General features: G+C 42.7%; 1 protein-coding gene across 2 annotated transcripts in view; it reads right to left on the reverse strand.

Annotated features, from left to right (window-relative positions):
* Nucleotides 1-19,819, reverse strand: part of OVCH1 (ovochymase 1) — a 161,345-nt gene that overhangs the window by 15,705 nt on the left and 125,821 nt on the right. Inside the window, exons 29-32 of one of the 2 annotated variants that reach the window (XR_003856433.1) lie at nt 18,741-18,917; nt 17,195-17,420; nt 8,511-8,677; nt 2,924-3,015 (exon numbers count right to left, since the gene is read on the reverse strand). Coding sequence is in view for 1 of the 2 variants with exons in the window: in XM_029599997.1 (XP_029455857.1) it covers nt 2,920-3,015; nt 8,511-8,677; nt 17,195-17,420; nt 18,741-18,917 (666 nt within the window). In the remaining variant the exon portion in view is untranslated. Of the gene's footprint in view, nt 1-2,919; nt 3,016-8,510; nt 8,678-17,194; nt 17,421-18,740; nt 18,918-19,819 lie in introns of both variants that reach the window. The other variant, XM_029599997.1, reaches the window with a different exon arrangement.

The following is a 19,819-nucleotide window of genomic DNA, read 5'->3' on the forward strand; positions in this document are numbered from 1 at the left end:
AAACTGGATGTGAAAGATAGGTTGCAAGGGATACAACCCAAAAAAAGGATAGCAACAGAGATGACAGCTTAGTGTCATGGTGATAGGGCTGAACTGTCACGAGAATGGTCTCAAGTTTCTTTCTGCCTAGACTGCAGAGTAGAGTGAAGAGAGAAGAAGGGTGGGCATATATTCCTGATAGTAGAGGTTGCATTGGAGCTTCAGCTTTGAATCTTTCCATAGCCAGCTGGATTTAAGATTTTGGCCCTCATCCTTCTGGCAATGACTTCACACTGAGAGAAAGCTCAAACTATCCTCTCCCTAGGGGCCAATGATATAAGTGGAAAATCTACAGTTTAAGAAGAGTGTTAATTGACAATTTTGTAATAAAGAAACAAATCAAAATGGCCGCTCGCCCAAAGAGGATGGGAGCCAATTCGACTGATTATTTCTGAGATTCTTTGTCCAAATGTGGTGTTCATTCGAAACTTCAGACATCTCAATATGTTTATTTTGTTGGCTCCGGGAGACTCCTGGACTCAAGCAAGGAGGAAGATCTTGCGCCAGAGGATAGAACCCACCTCGAAGGACTGATTGATGATCTATTGGCTGGAGGCCAGGACATTTGAGGGTATAAGGGGGTTTCATTGACAGTTTGGGAATGGAAGGAGTGAGCAGGTATGTATATGTTGTGGAGTGAATGGCTGTTGTGGGATAGTTTGCTTTGGAGACTTCAGTGAACAACTTATGGCAAGATTCTACAGCATTTGGGCTAGTTACCATGTGAGGAAGACGGGTGGCTTAGGCTGAGAAGTCTGCCCATCATATATTAAATATCAAAATCTTCAAATCTCAGTGCATATCTTCTTTTTTCTCGTGGTAAATGTTAAGATGTGTTCGCTTAATATTGATGGGCTTCATTTACTCAGAGGAAAAAGGTTTTGATGGGTCTCCAAAGGGTGCTTGAAAATGTTTAAGTGTCTCACTCACATTAGCAAGAAAAAAAAGTTATTATATCTTGCTGGAATACAGTTGATCTTCTGACATTTCAAAACTGAAAATCAGAGATGCTGACACTTGCAATAATGGAACTGTACAAAGATTCAAAATCAAATCTGTTTGATATAAGAAGGGAGTATTTTAAGCTTTGGGACCACACGAAGTCCTTATTGTAACTGAAGTCCTAAGCTATCATCTGAAGATGTGTTATTGTGTATGAATGGGGTTTGGTATGATTGGCAGTGCTTGGATGTGTAGGTATGTGTGGGATGATGAAAAAATATAGATTTCCTTGGGTAGTTTTTAAAAGTGTGAGTTTCAGCTCCTTTCAAGTTAAGAGATCTTGCTATTTCATGTTCACATGCAACAGAACATCATTCCATATAGTAATATAGTATATTTGGTGCTTGTTCACAGTAAAAAATATTTAAAATATTTTGTTAATCATAGGTACAATACCACATGGCATCCCTTTGAAGCTCTATTGACACACGGCCCTAAAGCAAGCAGAAGCAAGCTCATCTTTGGCCTAGATATTTGGTACCTTCAAAATATGGCACCCGACCCTAGACAGTTGCCTATATTGTCTATCCCCAAATCAGGCCTGTCTATAGCCTGTCTATAGCCCCTGCCTCCACAAATCATAATGCCTCCACAGTCATAATCACTACACAGAAAATGATGTACAGAAAATTAGTACTAATAGAATTTCTGTCCAAGCAGCTCTCACAGTGCAGGGAATGCCTAAACACAAAAAGAGCCTGACTGTCCTCTGCCCTGGATGAGACGAACAGGCCCAGTGCCCTATGGTGATCTTTCAGCATCTGTGATAAAGCTGGCATGCCTTTGAGCAAGCACAATCTCACAGGCTTGGGCTAAAGGTTGCCCCCTGGCATGGGTATCCTTGATAAAGCCTATGGAAGAGGAAGGGGCAGGCTGTGGCTGAACCTATGAGCATGCACTGTCTTAAAGGCTCTCATCACTGCTTCTAAAGATCACTGTGAAGAGCTGGCCCTGGTCAGCATCTCTGGGGCAGAGGACAAGTGGGTTCCTTTTCTGGGATCTAGGACCAACCAGATGAGTAGAGGGCTAGAGCAGAATGGGATGAGGTGGGAGGAGAATTCTGTGAATGAGCCATGGGATGGGATGACTCAGGAAGCTGTAGATAACCCCCTCATTACCTCCTTTGCTTGTAATCACTCAAAGTGCAAATCCCTCCCACTCTCGTGCTTTCTAGTTTGTGAGGGGGGGGGGGTAGGAAGGGAGAAGGACTCTCTCCAAAATATTTGCTGGGGGCTTGGAATTCAAACTTATTTCCATTTATATACCACCCAGCAATCTTCTCAGAGTGGTGTACAAAAGCATCCAATTACATTTGGAACAAACTTACACCACTAAGAAAATTAGTCCAGGGGTAGGCAACTCTGGTCCTTGAGTGCCGCAAGCTGATTGTTTTTTCAGGATATCTGCAATTAATATGTATGAGATGCATTTGCATGCAATGGAGATTGTACATGCAAATGCATCTCATGAATATTCAGTGTGAATATCTTGAAATCTGACTGGCTCTAGGACAGGAGTTGTCCACCCTGGACTAGTAGGTTCATTGGAAAATAAGCATAAGGAAAGTGGGGTAGATTCTTTCCCAGATAGGAAAGGAAATTACTGTGGAGGAAAAAATGTTCCATTCCCCCTAAACAATCTAATTAAATAGGCTGGAGAAACCTGTTCTGTTTTCCTTGTGATTGAGTCACAGAAGCATTTAATTGAGAGAATCAGGAGTCATTGCAAGTGTTAAGTATGGGTTTGTACATGACAAACAAAACTAAATAGCCTAAAGTTTTAATATTTTTTCCTCTTAGGACAGAATATTTAAGTAAAAGAACAAACATTGTCCAATAGCATGCAACCTTATTTGTTAGCTCAAGAGACAATACTTACTCACTGGATTAATTGTTCCCCATCCTGCACTAACACACTTCGCATTACTGCTTATTTGCTCATTCTTTTCTGGTAAACAAATTGTTGAGACATTTCCTAGTTAAACAAAAAACACAAAATAAAATACAGAGCAGTGAGGACCAATTATGGACATAGGCAGGTATCCTGAAGACAGCTTACAAATAGCCAAGCCTATTTTCCAGAACATATGATATGAAAGGAGAGGTCTTAGAGCATCAGTGTCATGCACTGGATGAAGTTTCTTCAGGAAGGACAGAAGAAAAAATATATATTTTTAAAAAAATATGTTAATCCTCTCCAAGTTTTATAATCTAATTTGGCTCAAACATTACTAAAATTGAGTAAGGTATAGTGGTTGCTGTGTTAGCCCACTTGAATATGTAGAAATAAGGGTAAAGAGTTAGTCCAATAAAAAAAGGTATCGCCTACACTTTGTTGACCCTTGTTTCTACAATTAACAATGAGTTTTATTGTCTTCATGTATCAAAAAACAGGCTATATCCCTTATTTACTTATGACAAAAAAAAAAATGCCAGCACTTTGATCATTTTGACAGTGGTGATCTATCTTGTAGATCCAGGCTACAAGTGTACAGAATGTAAAGTCTTGCAATGTCACTCATTCCCCGACTATACTGCTGTGCAAGCTCTAAGACTGGCATTCCTAATATGAGCAAGAAAGAAAAAAGCTACAACCTCATGCTTTAAAAATGGAAAAGCCCATGCTAGCTGACAAGTTTTTTTTTTTTTTCCCCATTGGGCACTATATATAGATAAGGCTACAAAGTACACCAAGTATCTCAAAGCCCTGGGGTACTTTGTATGAAAATCAAAATTTAAAAAGCTACGAAATTGTTAGCCTAGTAGCAGTGTTGCACACCGCCGTGGAGAGGACCTAGGTTCAATGACAGAGATTAGATCTTCTGCTCTCTGTGGGTCAACACTGGCGGCAACAGAAACATTGAGTGACCAGATTTAGAGTCCATGGTTGCAGTGTTCCAAAAGGAGGTCTGATCCATGGCCCCCTTCCCAAGGGTCCATCACTGCAGCAACTTGATTGTGCGCATTGAGATGGAATGTGAACTATGGGAAGAATTCCCAGGTAGTTGCAAATAAAGTTTAATGGTCAATAGCCCAAGAAAGGACCGTTTTGATTGAACTAGAAGCTCAAAGGAGCAAGAGTGGTGCAGCTATATGGGCATCTTTCAGATAAATCACCAAAAACAAAATGATTCCATGGTGCAAACATATTAAAATTAACAATGCAAAGCACACTAGTATTACTTTTTCTTTTTTTCATTTTTCCTTTTCAATTTGAGTTTTTTTAATATTTTATTATTGAACCATGAACAGCTACATAACATCTGCAGTAAAATTTAAAAAGCAAGGAAAATCCTCAGACTACATTTCTGAAGATCAGCCTTCTTTCAGTGCACATCACCACATTTGGATTGTGAATTACATGATCTTCATTTCAGATAAGTGATGTCCTTTTGCCATTTAAAAAAATTTTTTTAGGAGTTATGTCTTGATAAAATGTGATCTTATTTATCAGAACCCCAATTTGGAATTTTTGGACACATTCTTTTGACGCATGTAGTGAAGACTGCTATGCAGACAGTTTTTGAATACTGAAGTGTGCCTACAGGGAAGTTTTCAGTTTCACTAAAAATACATGGACTTAATCTTTCACTAGAAACATATGGAGTGTTACATATTTTTCTGTAAAGAAAACATTTCAGATTCAAGGATATGGGCAATGAATAAAAATGAGTGTTATTCCCATGAAAGTAGTGTGTTATAGCCTTTTAATGTTGTGCTGCTGTTAATGAATGCCTTTACATCCCTGTATTTGAAGCAATTTTTTTGCCATCCACAGTGGCCTGTATATCAGACACCTTAAGCTCAGAAAGAAGCCATTTGGCACAATGCAAGTATTAAGAAGAGCATTAGCAAATTTCAGATTGAGATCATACCCAACATCCTGGGTTAAGAGGTTCATTCTGGTCACTGTATGTGCAAAAAAACCCCCCAATATAAATCCTGTACCTCCAGTAAACAAAAGTTGAGTTTTAAAAGCCCGGCGCATGCCAAATTGGGAGATGAGCGTGCATGTAGGACTTGCACGTGCCCACCATATTTTAAAAGCCACCCAGAAGCATGCATTATCTCCCGCTGAGTGCACATCTCACTATTTCAAAAAGGGGCGTGGGCATCCTGCAGCATGGCCAAGAGATGTGCACGTAAATAGTTACATGCCCAAGCATGCGTCCAGGTTCAGTTCCACATAAGTTTACTTCTATTTGTAACAGGTTTAAAAAGCATCAGGTAACTGGGAGAAGTGCAGGCTATTAAACCAGGTGGGTTTGGGGTACCTAGCTCTTAACTGGGCAAACCAGTGGACGAACTGGTGAAAATGGCAATGGTGTGAATGTACACCAGTTATAAAAATACCTCGACTTATGCAGTAGAATCTGTGCTCCCCATTTAAAATTAGGCGACATGTGCATGCATCCAGTGTATTTTATAATATGCGCACGTTGTAAAATCATGGTGTCCCTGATCGCTCATAGAAGCACACACCTCGATGCACACCCACAAACCCGTTTGAAAAGTTACCATCATACTATGTCCAGATTGCCCCCCCCCCCCCCCCAATAGGGACATAGCAATATATTCCCCTATATGTCACCATACAAAAAAAAATTTGTGGTGTCATCTAACAAGCCAATTCCCTTCACAAGGCACATTGTGGAATCCTGAAGAAAAAAAAAAAAGCCAGCATATTACCATATCACAGCAGCACTAACTCATAAGACTCCAAAGGCAACAACTCTGCTTATTAGACAGCACCAGAAATATTACACTGAGCCCTAGGATATCATTATTCCTCCAGTAGGGAAACTAACAAGACTGCCACAGATCCCTACTAGCAGACTACCTCACCTTAGTCACATATGCAAAATGACCAACAAATACAAAATAAATTATAAACAAATATGCAGACAAAAAGCAGAATGGTACTCTGCATGCAATACAATACTGGAGCACTCGAAACAAACATCCATTTCCTCCTAGACTAAGCCGAGTCAAGGTCATTGGTCTTGTGGGGAGTGAGGGCAGTTATATAAATACCCCCGACAACAAAGGCTCAGCGGCCCGAACATAATACCACATTATGTAGGTACTGCAGAGTCTATTTTTCTGATTGGAGGAAAGTAGGAGTGGAAGAGTGCAACAGGAGGCGTGGGAGGCCAAAGGAGGAAGGGACAAAGGACAAGGAGGGGAAATGGGAGTCGGGTGCTGAGAGAGATATATATAGTATGCTGAAGAGTGAGATGGGGAGAGCACAGGAAATAGAAAGATGGTCTGCTGAAGGAGGAGGGGATGAAGGGGAGGCATGAGGAAAAGAGGAGGGGGCCACCCCCCATGAAAATCAAAAGGCTCTGTGGCTCCAAAATAATGTGGTACTATACTGGGTCTGCCAAAACTTTGCTGGGGAGAGTAGGGGGTATGGGTGGGGGCAGGAAGGAGAAGAAAAAGCAAAAGGAGGAGGAGGAGAGGACAGAAAGGAAGAGAGGAAGAGGCAGTGAAGAGAGGTGTTCCCCCCCCCCCCCCAGGACAATGAGGACTCAGGAGCCCTAACATAATACCCCCCAAACAAAAGCAATGACCAAGCCTCTCATCTCTCCCATCCTCTTCTCTCCCCCTCTCCCCCAACCTATTTGCTCTCATCCCCTGCTCCATCTTCCTCTCAGCCCCCTTCTCTCCCAAACTTGCACGCCCTCTGCCTCCACCTCTGGCTTTTGCTTCCTTCTGTCCCCACCCCCTCACGCTCTCTCAAGCCTTCACTTCTGTTTCCCAGCTCTCCCCATCCCTTCAGTCCTCTGTTCTCCATCATCCACCTACCTGTACTGAAGGTAGGACTCTGCCTCCCAGGTCTCTGAAGCATGGCTGAGGGCAGCAAGAAGAGGCAGTGCAGATCCAACTGTGGCAGCAGCAGCACAGAAGGCAGGTCCAGTGGTAGCAAGAGGGCAGATCCTAGTGGATAGGGAAGGCTAGGTTGTGTGCGCTGAACAGAGAACAGCTGCTATGAGGTTCTTCAGAATGCAGAAGATTACCAGCGTCATCTCTGCTCCATATATCAATCAATTGATATTGCTGCTGAGGATCTGGCTGCAGTCATTAGAGCTCATCAAATGGCTTGATTGAGAGCCAGCAGTCTGTGAGAGGACATGACACATTGATTGTTGTCCTGTTCTGAAGAGAACCTCTTCGGAGACAAGCTCAGAGAAACAGTTGCCCAAATTAAAGAGCAGCATGTTGCTGTCCAGTCTCTTGATGGGATCTGAACTACTGTCATCTTCTAGGCCAGCGTTTCTTAACCCTCTCCTGGAGACACCTAAACCAGTCAGGTTTTCAGGATATCCTGAATGAATATGTATGAGAGAGATTTACATACATTGGAGATCAGGATATGCAAATCTCTCATTCATATTTATTGTGAAAATCCTGAAAACCCGACTGGCTAAGTGTGCCTCCTTGGAGAGGATCGGCAACACTGTTTCAGGTGTCCTTACTTCGCTTTTACATCTTCCTACTTCCAGAGATGATCCTTCTGCCAGTTTCAGCAGTATCATGAACCACCTGTACTTGTACTCCAGCTCATGGGCATCATTGTGAGAGATGTCAGCCAAAAGAAACTGCAACAAGCCCTGCCCAAGCCTGGGTCTGTTTTTTGACCAGATTCAAGCCTCAAGCTTAGACTCATCTGAATCATGTTCTGCGTTACCCATGTTCTTTTAAAGGCCTCATGCACAGGAAGGGGAGAAGGCCCCCATTTTATTACCTAAAGAGAAATCAGCCACGTCAAAGATTCTCAACTCATGATCCCAAGATTAGCCAAGCACATGTTGCACAATTTGCTAGTGGACTGTATCGCACATTGCTATACTCTAGCTGGCCTCCAGATCAGACTTTCAGGGCTCATTAAATGAGAGCCATAGCTACCTCAGTGGCTCATCCATGAGCCATACCTAATGAAGACATTTACAAAGCTGCAACTTGGTCATCAATTCATACTTTCATATCCCATTACTGTCTGGACAATCAAGAAGTGACTAATATTTGATAAGCAATTTTACACAGCCTGTTCACCCAGTAGTCCACTCCATTGCAGGGGGCAGGGAGGGAAATCTGGGTTTTTTTCAGTAAGTACTCCACTACGTTTAGCTTGGGACTCCCCATGTGTCATGGCTAAGTCAGCCTTGCTTGTCGATGAAGAAAGCTTAATACTCACGTACCTCCCTGGAGGTAACTGAGCTAAAGCTAAGCTCTACAATCATCTAAGAGGCTGAGGCAGCACCTATGTGGAAATTCCTGCACAAACTCAGATCAAAAAACTATGAGCTAGGAGAAAATGACTTGTTCGGTGTAGTCAGATGACATCACCGCATGTCCTGGCTAATTCATCCAGTCCTTGGAGAACCCTATTTACAGTAAGTTTGCTTTTCTTCTCTTTCCACAAATATTAGAAACAAATGCTGCAATCTATAAAACTACATTTCATACCTGTTAGCACAAGAGGTGCCTTTAATTCCAACAACATCACATCATTGGTGGGAGGAACTGTTCTTGGACTTTCAAACACATACACAGATTTCACCGTGAGGGGGGTGTTGCCCGGTACAGTTAGAGCCAGGTCTGTTTTTCCCACAACTACTCTATCTCTTCTAGCACTGTTAAAAAGATTTAAAAAAAACAACAAAACAAATAACATCTTAGAAGAGATTTTGAAACTCAATGTCAGGCATTCTCATATTATTATTATTGTTTATTGTTTTTGTTATACCGAGTTTCATGATAGGCATCACATCAACCCGGTTTACAAATAACAAGGAGTGTAAAGCATAACGTAACGTAAAAAACAATATTTTCAATAAGAACCTTGAACTTTAAATACAGTGAATCAGAAAAAGGGAGAGGGAAAAGGGAAAGTTACAAAAAACAAGGAAAATAAACTTGGGATGGAAGGGGAGAAATTGAACAGCACAATATTTACATTTCAGCTTATTGATACATTAGAATAGCAAGTGAAAAAATAAGACTATGAAACGGTACATAGGTAATCAAATGAATAAATATGACAGTTGTGAATGGTAATAGTATGATAAATATTCAGCAGGAATTAGTGAGAGAGGGTTTGAGGTTGGTTGATTCGTGTTTACATTCCATTATTGCATACGAGTTAGTGCTAGTGAGAGGAGGTTTTATTCAAGGCTTGGAAATGCTTTTTTGAAAAGCCAAGTTTTTAGTCTTTTCCTAAATGTTAAAGAGCATGGCTCTTGTCTCAAATCAGGTGGGATCGAGTTCCAGAGAGCTGGACCTGCTGATGAGAAGGCTCTGAGACTCAAGGATTTATGTTGGTAGGTTTTGGCCTTTGGAATTTGGAGTGACTCTTTGTAGTGTTCCCTGATAGGCCTGGCGGAGGTGAATTTTTTAAGTGGTATTTGTAGGTCGAGTTGCGTGTGTTGGTTGATAGTTTTGTAAATGATGTTAATGGTTTTGTACATGATTCTATAGTGGATCGGAAGCCAATGGAGGTTTTTGAGAATAGGTGAAATGTGGTCAATTTTCCTGGAATTTGTAAGGACTCTGGCTGCAGAGTTCTGAACCATTTGTAAAGGTTTGGTGTAAGAAGCTGGGAGGCCTAATAGTAATGAGTTGCAATAATCTAGTTTGGAAAAGATTATTGCTTGCAAGATTGTTCTGAAGTCCTGAGTGTGAAACAGCGGTTTTATTCTTTTCAGGATATGTAATTTGTAGAAGCAATCTTTGGTGGTTTGGTTAATGAATGTTTTGAGGGTGAGACGATTGTCTAGGATGGCTCCTAAGTCTCTTACGTGGGTTGTTTGAAGGAGTGTGGGTGGTTTAGGAAGTGTGTTATTGTTTTCCGGTGATATGAGCAGGAATTCTGTTTTCGAAGCATTGAGTACAAGGTTTAGACTGTTGAGGAGAAGTTTAATTTCTAATAGGCAACTGTCCCAGTATTCCATTGTTTTTGAGATTGATTCTTTTATAGGGATTACGATCTGTACGTCGTCTGCAAAAAGGAAATGTTTCAGGCTTAATTTTGTAAGTAGTTGGCAGAGTGGTAGCAGGTAGACATTGAAAAGGGTGGGTGAAAGTGATGATCCTTGCGGCACTCCTCTATTAGAAGGGTGGTATTGGGATTCTTTATTATGAATTTTGACTCTGTATCCTCTGTTTTCTAGAAATGTTTTGAACCAGTTTAGTGTGGCACCTGTTAAACCAATGTTTGCCAGCTGTTTTAGAAGAAGGGTGTGGTTGACGGTGTCAAAGGCCGCCGAGAAGTCAAGGAGGATTAGTAAATATGCTTGGCCTTTATCAATACCAGAGAGTAGGTAGTCCATGAGTGAAATTAGTAGCGTTTCGGTGCTTGCGGCTTTGCGAAAACCATATTGGTTTGGGGACAGAATACTGTGGTCCTCTAGGTAGTTGGATAGTTGGGTGTTTACCAGTTTTTCCATGATTTTAGCTATAAATGGTAGGTTGGAAATAGGGCGGAAGTTGTTGGGATCACATGCATTTAGATTTGGTTTTTTTTTAGCAGTGGCTTGATTGAGGCCGTTTTTAGGTCATCTGGGTAGATGCCATGTGATAAGGAGCAGTTTATGATATCTGCTAGGGTTTTTGCTATTGTGTCCGGGATAAGAAGAAGCATTTTGGTAGGGATTTGATCAAATGGGTGTGATGACGGTTTCATTCTTTTTAATACATTTTGTATCTCTGTGATTGTGATGGGTTCAAAGGCATTAAGCTGGATGTCTTTATTTTGGGGAAGATATGTGTTATCTGGAGACGTAGTGTTTGGAATCAGCTGATTAAGGAGATCCGATATTTTTTTGTTAAAATGAAGAGCCAATTCGTCTGCTTTAGTCTGGGCTTGTTCGGGTGGTATATCTGAAGTGATAGGTTTAGTGAGGCTGGAAACGAAGGCGAATAGAGCTTTTGAGTCAAAGCTGAGATGATGAACCTTTCGGGCATAGTAGTCTCTTTTGATTTTCAACGTGGTACTTTTGTAAAGATGGAGTGATTGTTTGTAATCAGAGAGTGAGGCTGGTGAAGGGGCTTTGCGCCATTTTCTTTCTTTTTGCAGAAGTAATTGTTTGAGTTTTCGTAGTTCATCATTATACCAGAGATGTCGTTTGGATGTATTAGCAGACCTTGTTTTGGTTGTCAGTGGGCAGAGAGTGTTTGCTATAGATTTTGTTATTTTGGACCAGGATTGGAGGGCAGCGTTAGGGGTAGATACTTCAATGAGTGGTAGATCCGAGGTTAGAGCTTTACTTAGATGTTCCGAGTTGCAAGGTTTTCTGTATAGGAAAGAGGGTCTTGAGTTGAGTTTGGAGTCTGATCGAGGTAAGGAAAAGCTGGTGGAGATTAGAGAGTGATCTGACCATGGGACTTTTTTGCAATTTGGTTGTTTTGTAAGAGAAATACCAGTGTTTGTAAAGAGTAGATCGAGCGTGTGGCCTGCTTTGTGGGTGGGTTTATTGATTTGTTGTCTGAATCCCATCGCTGACAGTGCGGTGAGGAGGGCTTCACAGTTTGTAGAGAGGGGAACTTTGTCAACATGTAAATTGAAGTCACCCAGGATTATAGCAGGGGAGTCAAGATTGAGATGCAGAGTTATGGTTTCGATGATAGGAGAGGAGTCTGACTCTAGTAAGCCTGGAGGGGCGTAGACTAGCAGGATTTGGAGTTGTTCTGATTTGAACAATCCTAGTTCTAGTTTAGTTACTGTACTGATGGGGTGGTGTGAGAACCTTAAGGATTTTTTTGCAGCTAGGAAGATACCCCCTCTTTTTTTTTGTCTTGGGATGGAGAAGAAATCGTAAGTCTGCGTTGGTAATTGGTTAATGAGTGTGATGTCCGTGGATTTGAGCCATGTTTCTGTTATGGCGCAAACGTCTGGGGTTGTGTCCTGCAGTATGTCGTTGAGTATAAGAGTTTTGTTGGTGAGAGATTGGGCGTTGAATAGGATTATGGTGAATAGGGTGAGGCCTAGTAACTGTGTAGTGGGGGAAATCATGATTGGGATGAGTGATTCATGACAGACATCTCTCTCTTATATACATACATACACATATACACATACATATACACATACATACATATACACATATACACACACATATACATATACACATATACATATATACACACATATACACCTATACATATACATATACACCTATACATATATGGTACCCTGTTAATATACTCTATAACAGGGTACCATCAAGCTAGGGTGAGATAACGTAGTACAAAATTTCATCTTTGTGAGAGTTTCCTAACTCCAAATGACGTCAAATCTTCACCAAGGAGTACTGTGCTGTTCATATGTCTCACTGTACGTGTGAAACTGGCCCCTAAACCGCCACTAACACCTCACCTCAGGGCCAATGCAATAAAGGCGCATAGAAGGCTGGCGCTGAACAGTCAGCACCTACTCTCTTAATGCACGCATGGTGCCCCAAAGGGGGGCGCCGTGCAATATTTTAATTAGGGGGTCTCATTAGCAGGGATGCGCTAAGGGTCACTTGCGACCCTTAGCGCATCCTTGCTAACACGAATCCAGATGGTTTTCGTGACCACCGTACGACAGTCAGGGAAACTGACACCGATAAACCCGGAAACACCGGGTTTGCATGTGAAGAGCGCTATTGCATTCACTCCGTGTTAGACGCGTGTTAAATAGGCGCTAATCCCCTTATTGCATTAGGGGATCGATTAGCACCTATTTTACCCATGTCCAACTGCACGTTAACAGTGCGCTCTGCTCAGCGCACCATATTGCATCGGCCCCCTCATTAGGTGGCCCTCCTATAGAGATATAAATAGGTGCACACAGTGAAGCCCTCCCCAGAGGCTCTCTCTCTCTCTCTCCAAGTCCATAAATGGCCAAATGCAATTCCTAAAATGTATCATGAATTGCGTTATGGCCATTTTGGGCACATCACACAGCTTAACGCCAGGGAAAAAGGTGTAGTTATTGCTGGCGTTAAAACCGTGCAATAGCATGCATTATGCTATCACATGGTGTGATATTGTCCCTAATTTAACTAAATCCCGCCCAAACTCCTCCCCTGATATCACCCCTTCAAAAATTTTCCATTCGCGCCATGCTTTACTATACGTTTCACATGCGTCCGAGGTGTCCATGTCCCCTATGGTGAGGCTTTTGGCCGGGGGGGGGGGGGGGGGGGGAGATGTCTTTGGGAGGCCTAGAGGGCCCTGGGAGGCTAGGGTTCTCTGGTGGAGGATGTGTCTGTCCACATGCAACTGCCACCAATGACACAAAGGTGTGTAGCCCCTTAAAGAATTCTACCCAGGAGAAGGATCCTGGGTCTAGATTGAAAGCAGCTGCGTTCCCCAGGGACCCCGTTTGAGGGAGGGTCATGCTGGAGATAGAGAGATCCGAGGTACTATCAGTGGATCCGGATTCCTGTACCGGCTGGGGAGGGCCTTGTCCTGGTTCTCCCAGGGCCTCCTCACACTGTAGTCTGGGCCGTGGCCTCCTCGTGCTGCGCAGCTCTTATGTGGCAGGCTGGGCAGAAAGCTTGGGCCTTTGTTTTCTTGGCCGGTGGTGCCATGGTTTTGTGCGCGTATGTCATTGAAACCCCGGCCTGTGCGTTTAATGTGCACGCCGGGAGGCTTAGCTATGCGCTCAAGATGTGCGTGTGGGTCGGGATGCTCGCGCCGCTGTGCGCACACCCTTAACTTGTGTGCCCGGCACACTTGTGCGCGTAGTTGTGCGTACGGCACCTATGCACGCGCCGCTGTGCGCACAAGTATTTTGTGCACCCGGTTCATCTCTGTGCGCATGGTTCAGTTAGGCGGACAGAGCGGCGATCAAGCAAAAATGGCGTCGGCGACCACGCGAGCAAGATGGCGACCATCCCGGAGGGTCTCCACGTGGGAGGGCCCTCGCCCAGACTGGGCTGATCAACCCGATGGTACAGACGCCGGCTGGCGATTATCTGTGCGGCTATCCTATCCTCAGAGACCGGAGACTTAGAAAAAGTTTTCTACCTTATCTTGTCTCGGCATTTCCCGGTTTCGTTCCGGGCGGTCTCCGGCTGCGGGGGGGAGAGGGAAAAGTACCTTCACCGCCGCGCTTCATATTGCACCCACTGCCTCTCCAGCCACTCCCATTGCCAGGGGCTAAGTCCATGCAGGGAACCAGCTACCGGACCAAGGCCTGCCTCTGAGGGACTTCGGAAATCACCTCAGGAATTCTCAACTGGGGGAGGGACCCTTAGGTATCACCGCAGGAGAGCGGGGCTCATCTGGAGAGGTAAGATTTCTTCTTTGTTTGGAATTTTCTCTCTTCTTTGGTTTGAAAACTCTAACGCTGTGCAAGCGTGTATAGAGTCCCGAACTGCTATGGAGACGGAAAATACTGAAGAGCAGAGCTTCCTGCACGGGTATACGTACTGGTGCTGATGTCATATTGAAATCTGACTCCCATCTCCAACTGCTATCAGGAGCACACTATACCCATTGGTCCTGAGTCCATCTGCTACACGCTAGGAAACAAAAGATCTTGTTCTTGAAAAATGTAAATGCCACACACCATCCATTGTGAAAACCTTGCTGCTTTCAGTGTAGCTTGAAAGATCAGTTCCTTGCATGCCAAGCAAATGGCACACAGTCAGTAAATAAAAGCTGCATATCAAAGCATATAATGCTAGTATGACCACAAAATATCAAGAGGCAATGAGGACAGTGAACCAAGTTCAGTGGTCCTGATCAGGATCTGTGAGAAGAATTTCAATGGGCAGGCACTATAGAAACAAGGAAAATAAGCCCGCAGTTCCTTCTCTCTCCCCACACTGACAGGGAAATGCACACCGACCTTGGCCAAGTCATTTCATCCACTGCCTCAGGTGCAAACTAAGGAGGGAATTGTCAAATGCATTACACACATAAAGGTAACAGATATCTGGACAACTTAAAAAAAACCCCAAAAAACAATTTACATGTGTCAAGTCCATGATGCGCCCTATGGAGTGAATTTTCAAAGGCGTGACACACTTAAAAGCAGCAGTTTTCAAAAACCCAGTTTCATGTAACATTGATTTTGAAAATTCAGCTCTTAGGTTGAGAGCCCTCCGGGGACAGGAAATACCTACACTGTAATTCACTATAAAGTGTCTCAAAGACTAAACATAAATCAAATTCTTTAAGGTAGATATTCGGCGCCACTTAGCCAGATAAGCTCTGACTTATTCAGCTAAGCAGTGGCCACTGAATGTGCTGGATAACTATTTATCCAACTAAATAATTATCCAGCTAAGTGATGAGCAGGACAGGGGTGTTCCAGGGAGAAGCTACTCCTCCAGCTAACTTACAGGGTCATTTATCAAAATGCGTTAGGGCATTATTGCGTACGTTAGGGCCCTAACGCACGTGAAATACTGCATCGCAAAATACATATGCAAATTTAAAACTAGTGTTCGAGTGGGAGGAGCTTGGGCAGAGTAAATGGAAACTAAGATCAGTTAACTTGGCACGCGATAATGCAAGGCAGGTTTTAAATGGTCGGAAATAACTACACCTTTTTCCTGTGCATTATGCCTGCGAAAGCTGTGTGTTAACAGCTGAAATGGTATTTATCATAAATGCTGGTTCAGGAGGAGAGAGGAGAGAAGGGAAGCTCACTTATAATTTAACTTTTTATACTACTGTAAGAGGGAGCATTATGAACATGGGGTGAGGTCTGTGGGGAGGGATGGGTTTTGGGGACAGTTTTACATGCAGTGTCATATGTATGAGCGATTGTTACCACCAGGGCAGGTGCAAGGGGATTAGGCGCCCTAAGCACCTTCTGCCTTGCGCCGCCCCCGACTCTCTCTCTCATTTTTTTTGGACCATGAGCAACTGTGGCAAAGAGGAGTGGAGATTCAAATCTAGACTCCTCTGACGCCGCCGATCACAGCCCCACATGGCTCATGGCCTCTAATGTTCGGCACTCTAGGCCCAGGCCTAGCTCGCCTAAAGCTTCCGCTGACCCTGGCTACCATCAGTGAAGATTTATTGTCATCTGGAGTGATGAAAGGTAAAAAAAAAAAAAAAGGGTAGATGTGTACCGTGTTCTCTCTACCTGGCTTGATGCACTCAGCCTAGCTGCAATAAAGCTAGGTAAGAGTAAATGGTACAAATCTGCTCTTACCTTTCATCACTCCAAATCACATTAAATTTTCACTGATGGTAACTGTGTCATTTATATGTATGTCTGTGCATGTAGAACTACCCCCAAAACCCACCCCAAGTTACTAGTGCCCCTTTCTTAAGAGTGGTATAAACAGTTAACTTTTTTGTGAGCCCCTCTCTCTCTGGTAACACGGCTGCGGTAGATTACTCAGTGTGCGATGTGAAAATAGCATGCAGTGCAATAAATGTATCGCGCAATGCAGTAAATACCTATGCCATGCAGTATCAGGAAAATTAGCCTAACCACGCCCCTTTTTATTGCAGATGTTATTTTCGCTATAATTTATAGCGAAATGATGAATCTAGGACTTAGCCAGATAGGCAGCAATACTCAGTTTATCCAGCTAAGTTAGCCAGATGTCTAAAATGAGCTGGATAAACTTATCTAACTAGCTAAAGGTTATCCAGGTATATTCTGCGGAGCAGCTGCACCACTGAATATCCTGGCTAACTTTCCTAGCCAGCTCTCGATTATCTACCTCTGTTTCTGTTTTAGCCTCTTGCAAGTACATAGCAATGGTGGTGAGGGAATAAGCGGCAGGCAGTCTGAAGCGAGAGGCCAGCGGTGAGGTAAGTAAAACAGTCCAGTTAGAACCTGCACCAGTGCCATCCAGCTGCTCCAGCATCTTAATAGCAGACAGCCCATAGGCTCACTGTGCAGGGAGAGGTTTAAGCATTCACGATCAAGGGATTTGGGGAGAATGGGCAGCATACAGTTCAAAGGCAGAGGTCTGGGTCCCACAGGGCTTCCATAGGTCACTTTGGTAGTTCCTACCACGCCAACTTGATTTCTTCAGCCCCTACCCTTCAATTTTCTGATAAACTCCCATCAATGACTACTGGTATGACACTTGAAAATAATAATGAAGGTCTTTAACTTTCTTTTCAAATCAATTTTCAATATAAACTAACATTTTCAAGTTTTGAGTTCATCAGAGAAGAAACTTGCTTACCTAAATCTACAGTGTGCTGCAGTAACAATGTACTTGTTACTGATAAGAGTACCTCCACAATAATGCTGATTGTTATTTTGTAGACTCACAATCCAGGGCCACGAACCATAGGGTGCTGGGACACCACCTACCACCCTGGGCCTGGCTTGTTCATCCAATACCACTTTTGCATTGACGTCTGATTTTGTTGCTGAAAGAGGATCCACCACTGGCATCCCACACTGGTCTGGAAGACATTTTTTCCTTTGTTTATATTAGTAAAGAGAATTACCAAGAACATAGTTTGAAAAGATTCTTACAATTTCTGAAAGATGATTTTCTCCCCCACCTTAGGGAGAAGTCCATATACTACTGCTGAAGGAGAATCAGTTTTCAACCTCATGTCAAATATACTCAAGAGAATGAAGACATGCTGCCATCCCACAACAGCAGACAGCCCAATATGCCAGATTTCCAAAAGCAGAATGATGGCTACACTCATGAGGATTTTTTTTTAAACAGGTAGTTTAATCCTTCTGCTTCAGCAATAATCCTACCATGTCTCTGAGGGGACTGGCTGGCAGGACATTAAAACCTTCTCCCCAAAATTATTGCACAGGTTCACAGTCTCAAAGACTATCCCTCAGCTCATAGCTCAAATCCTGCATTTTAATCCTAGCCAAATAGAGATCAAATAGTTAGGACTTGGGTGAGCTGCCATTTTATGGGATTAAACAGAATTAGAAGCCAAATGTCCGATCTGGATTCTTTATTGGACAGAGACAAATATCTTTAAACAAGCCCGACTCAGGCAGAGTTTCACCCTCTTACAATGGGGCTGCATCAGGGGTTCAGCTTTATCATTTTGGTATTTCTGAGTATCGGAGAGAGACAAAGCCTGCCGCTTTGTGACCAGATATTTCGCAGTGCATCAAATCCATTGGAGAGCGTTGTTTGTTTAAATAACACTGCGGCACAGGATATTACAATCTGCCAGAGACCATTTGATGCATAATCATAATTTTCAACCCAGAATCTCAGAAATACCAAAATGATAAAGCTGAGCCCCGGATGCAGCCCCATTGTAAGAGGGCGAAATTCGGCCTGAGTTGGGCTTGTTTAAAGATATTTGTCTCTGACCAATAAAGAATCCAGATCGGACATTTGGTTTCTAATTCTGTTTTGTTGCCTCCACGGCTTGGTTAGATAGCCTCCCTTGCTGTTTCATCATTTTATGGGATTATACATTCAAGCTGATGAACACAAGAAGGTATGACTGTTCTATGGCTAGATAGCACAGTCTCAGGGACTCTGCCAATCTGATGTGGCTACCTGAACTAGAAAGGTTGTTAATTGCCCTGTTCCTAATTTCTCTCAAAACAGTAGAAAATAAGAGTTTTCACAGTTGGTTTAATGTCAGCATCACCTACTTGACTAAAGATGAATTTTTGCTAAATAGATTGTAGGTTAATTTGAAATAATCTAATCTGGATTTGGGGTTCTCACTCTTCTTGAGACTTCCTATTTGCAGATAGCTCAAAGCTTAGATTTTTTTTTCTTTACTTACATGCAACTTCTGACCCACCAACAGTAATTCTGCTGTCTTGGATTAATGTCTTGTTAACTTCAATACAAGATATTTTGAATCCTCTCTCCCCTAGAGACTTGTCCGTTTGGAAATGCAAAGTCAGATAGCTGCCACTCGACTTCAGGGTAATATTGTTTTTGCTGCCACAGAAAGTAGCTGTCAAATACATACAACACACCATTCAGTATTTATGCAGTTGAGTACATTCCTCAAGAAAAAAAAATAGTTTATTCTAGGCGGATCAGTGTCAGTGCTGTGCCATGTGAATGGAGCAGAGTGATTTGCAACAGGTCTTCCAGAGATGCTGGGAAAGCAGAGTTCACAGCCCTTTTGAAGGGGAGAGACAGGGAGCCCGTCCATGTAATGAAGGCACTTAATTACTTCTGATTGCTGGACTCCAGATGAAGTCCTAGTGCATGGCATCCAGCCAAAGACTGTTTTCACAATGACAACTACAGGTAGTTGAGAGGGGATATAAAACAGTGTCAAAAATCCCAAGGTAGATAAGAATGAAGGGTTCATGGCACCACATCCCAGGCCTAATTCCCACTGAGCTGAATGCCCAAAGGTACAGGAGGAAACTGCTGGGTTAAAAGAAAAAAAAAAAAGGTTAGATCTTTAGATTAAAAGTTATTTTCAGTTTGCAAAAACAAGGGGATGAATTTTTTTTTAAGACCACAGAAATAGTGAAAGAAAAAACAGTAAAGTTGTGCATTTTGATAATTGAAAACAGCATCTTAAAAAATGATAGTTTTCATTTTAGCATAAGTACATAGAACTTGAAAATATCTAGCCAGAAAACTGATTAACAGCAGTATCAAGCTTATAAAGTCACTAGAACAGGCAGAAAAAAAATAGACTATGAAAAAAACTAGGATGCATAACAAATGTAACAAAGACCTAATAAGAAGAGGGTTTATCTAGCTAGCTTGTAGAGTTAGCTAGATAAACTTGAGATTCAAATATTTCCTCTGCTCCCTGGCTAAATTTTGGGCAGGCAAAATTGCCCAGACAGAAGTTACCCTGATGAAATATGGCAGCAGTGGGTCGTTCCCACC

Source organism: Rhinatrema bivittatum, chromosome 4 (genome assembly GCF_901001135.1).
Source record: "Rhinatrema bivittatum chromosome 4, aRhiBiv1.1, whole genome shotgun sequence".
In the NCBI taxonomy this organism is placed as follows: Eukaryota; Metazoa; Chordata; class Amphibia; order Gymnophiona; family Rhinatrematidae; genus Rhinatrema; species Rhinatrema bivittatum.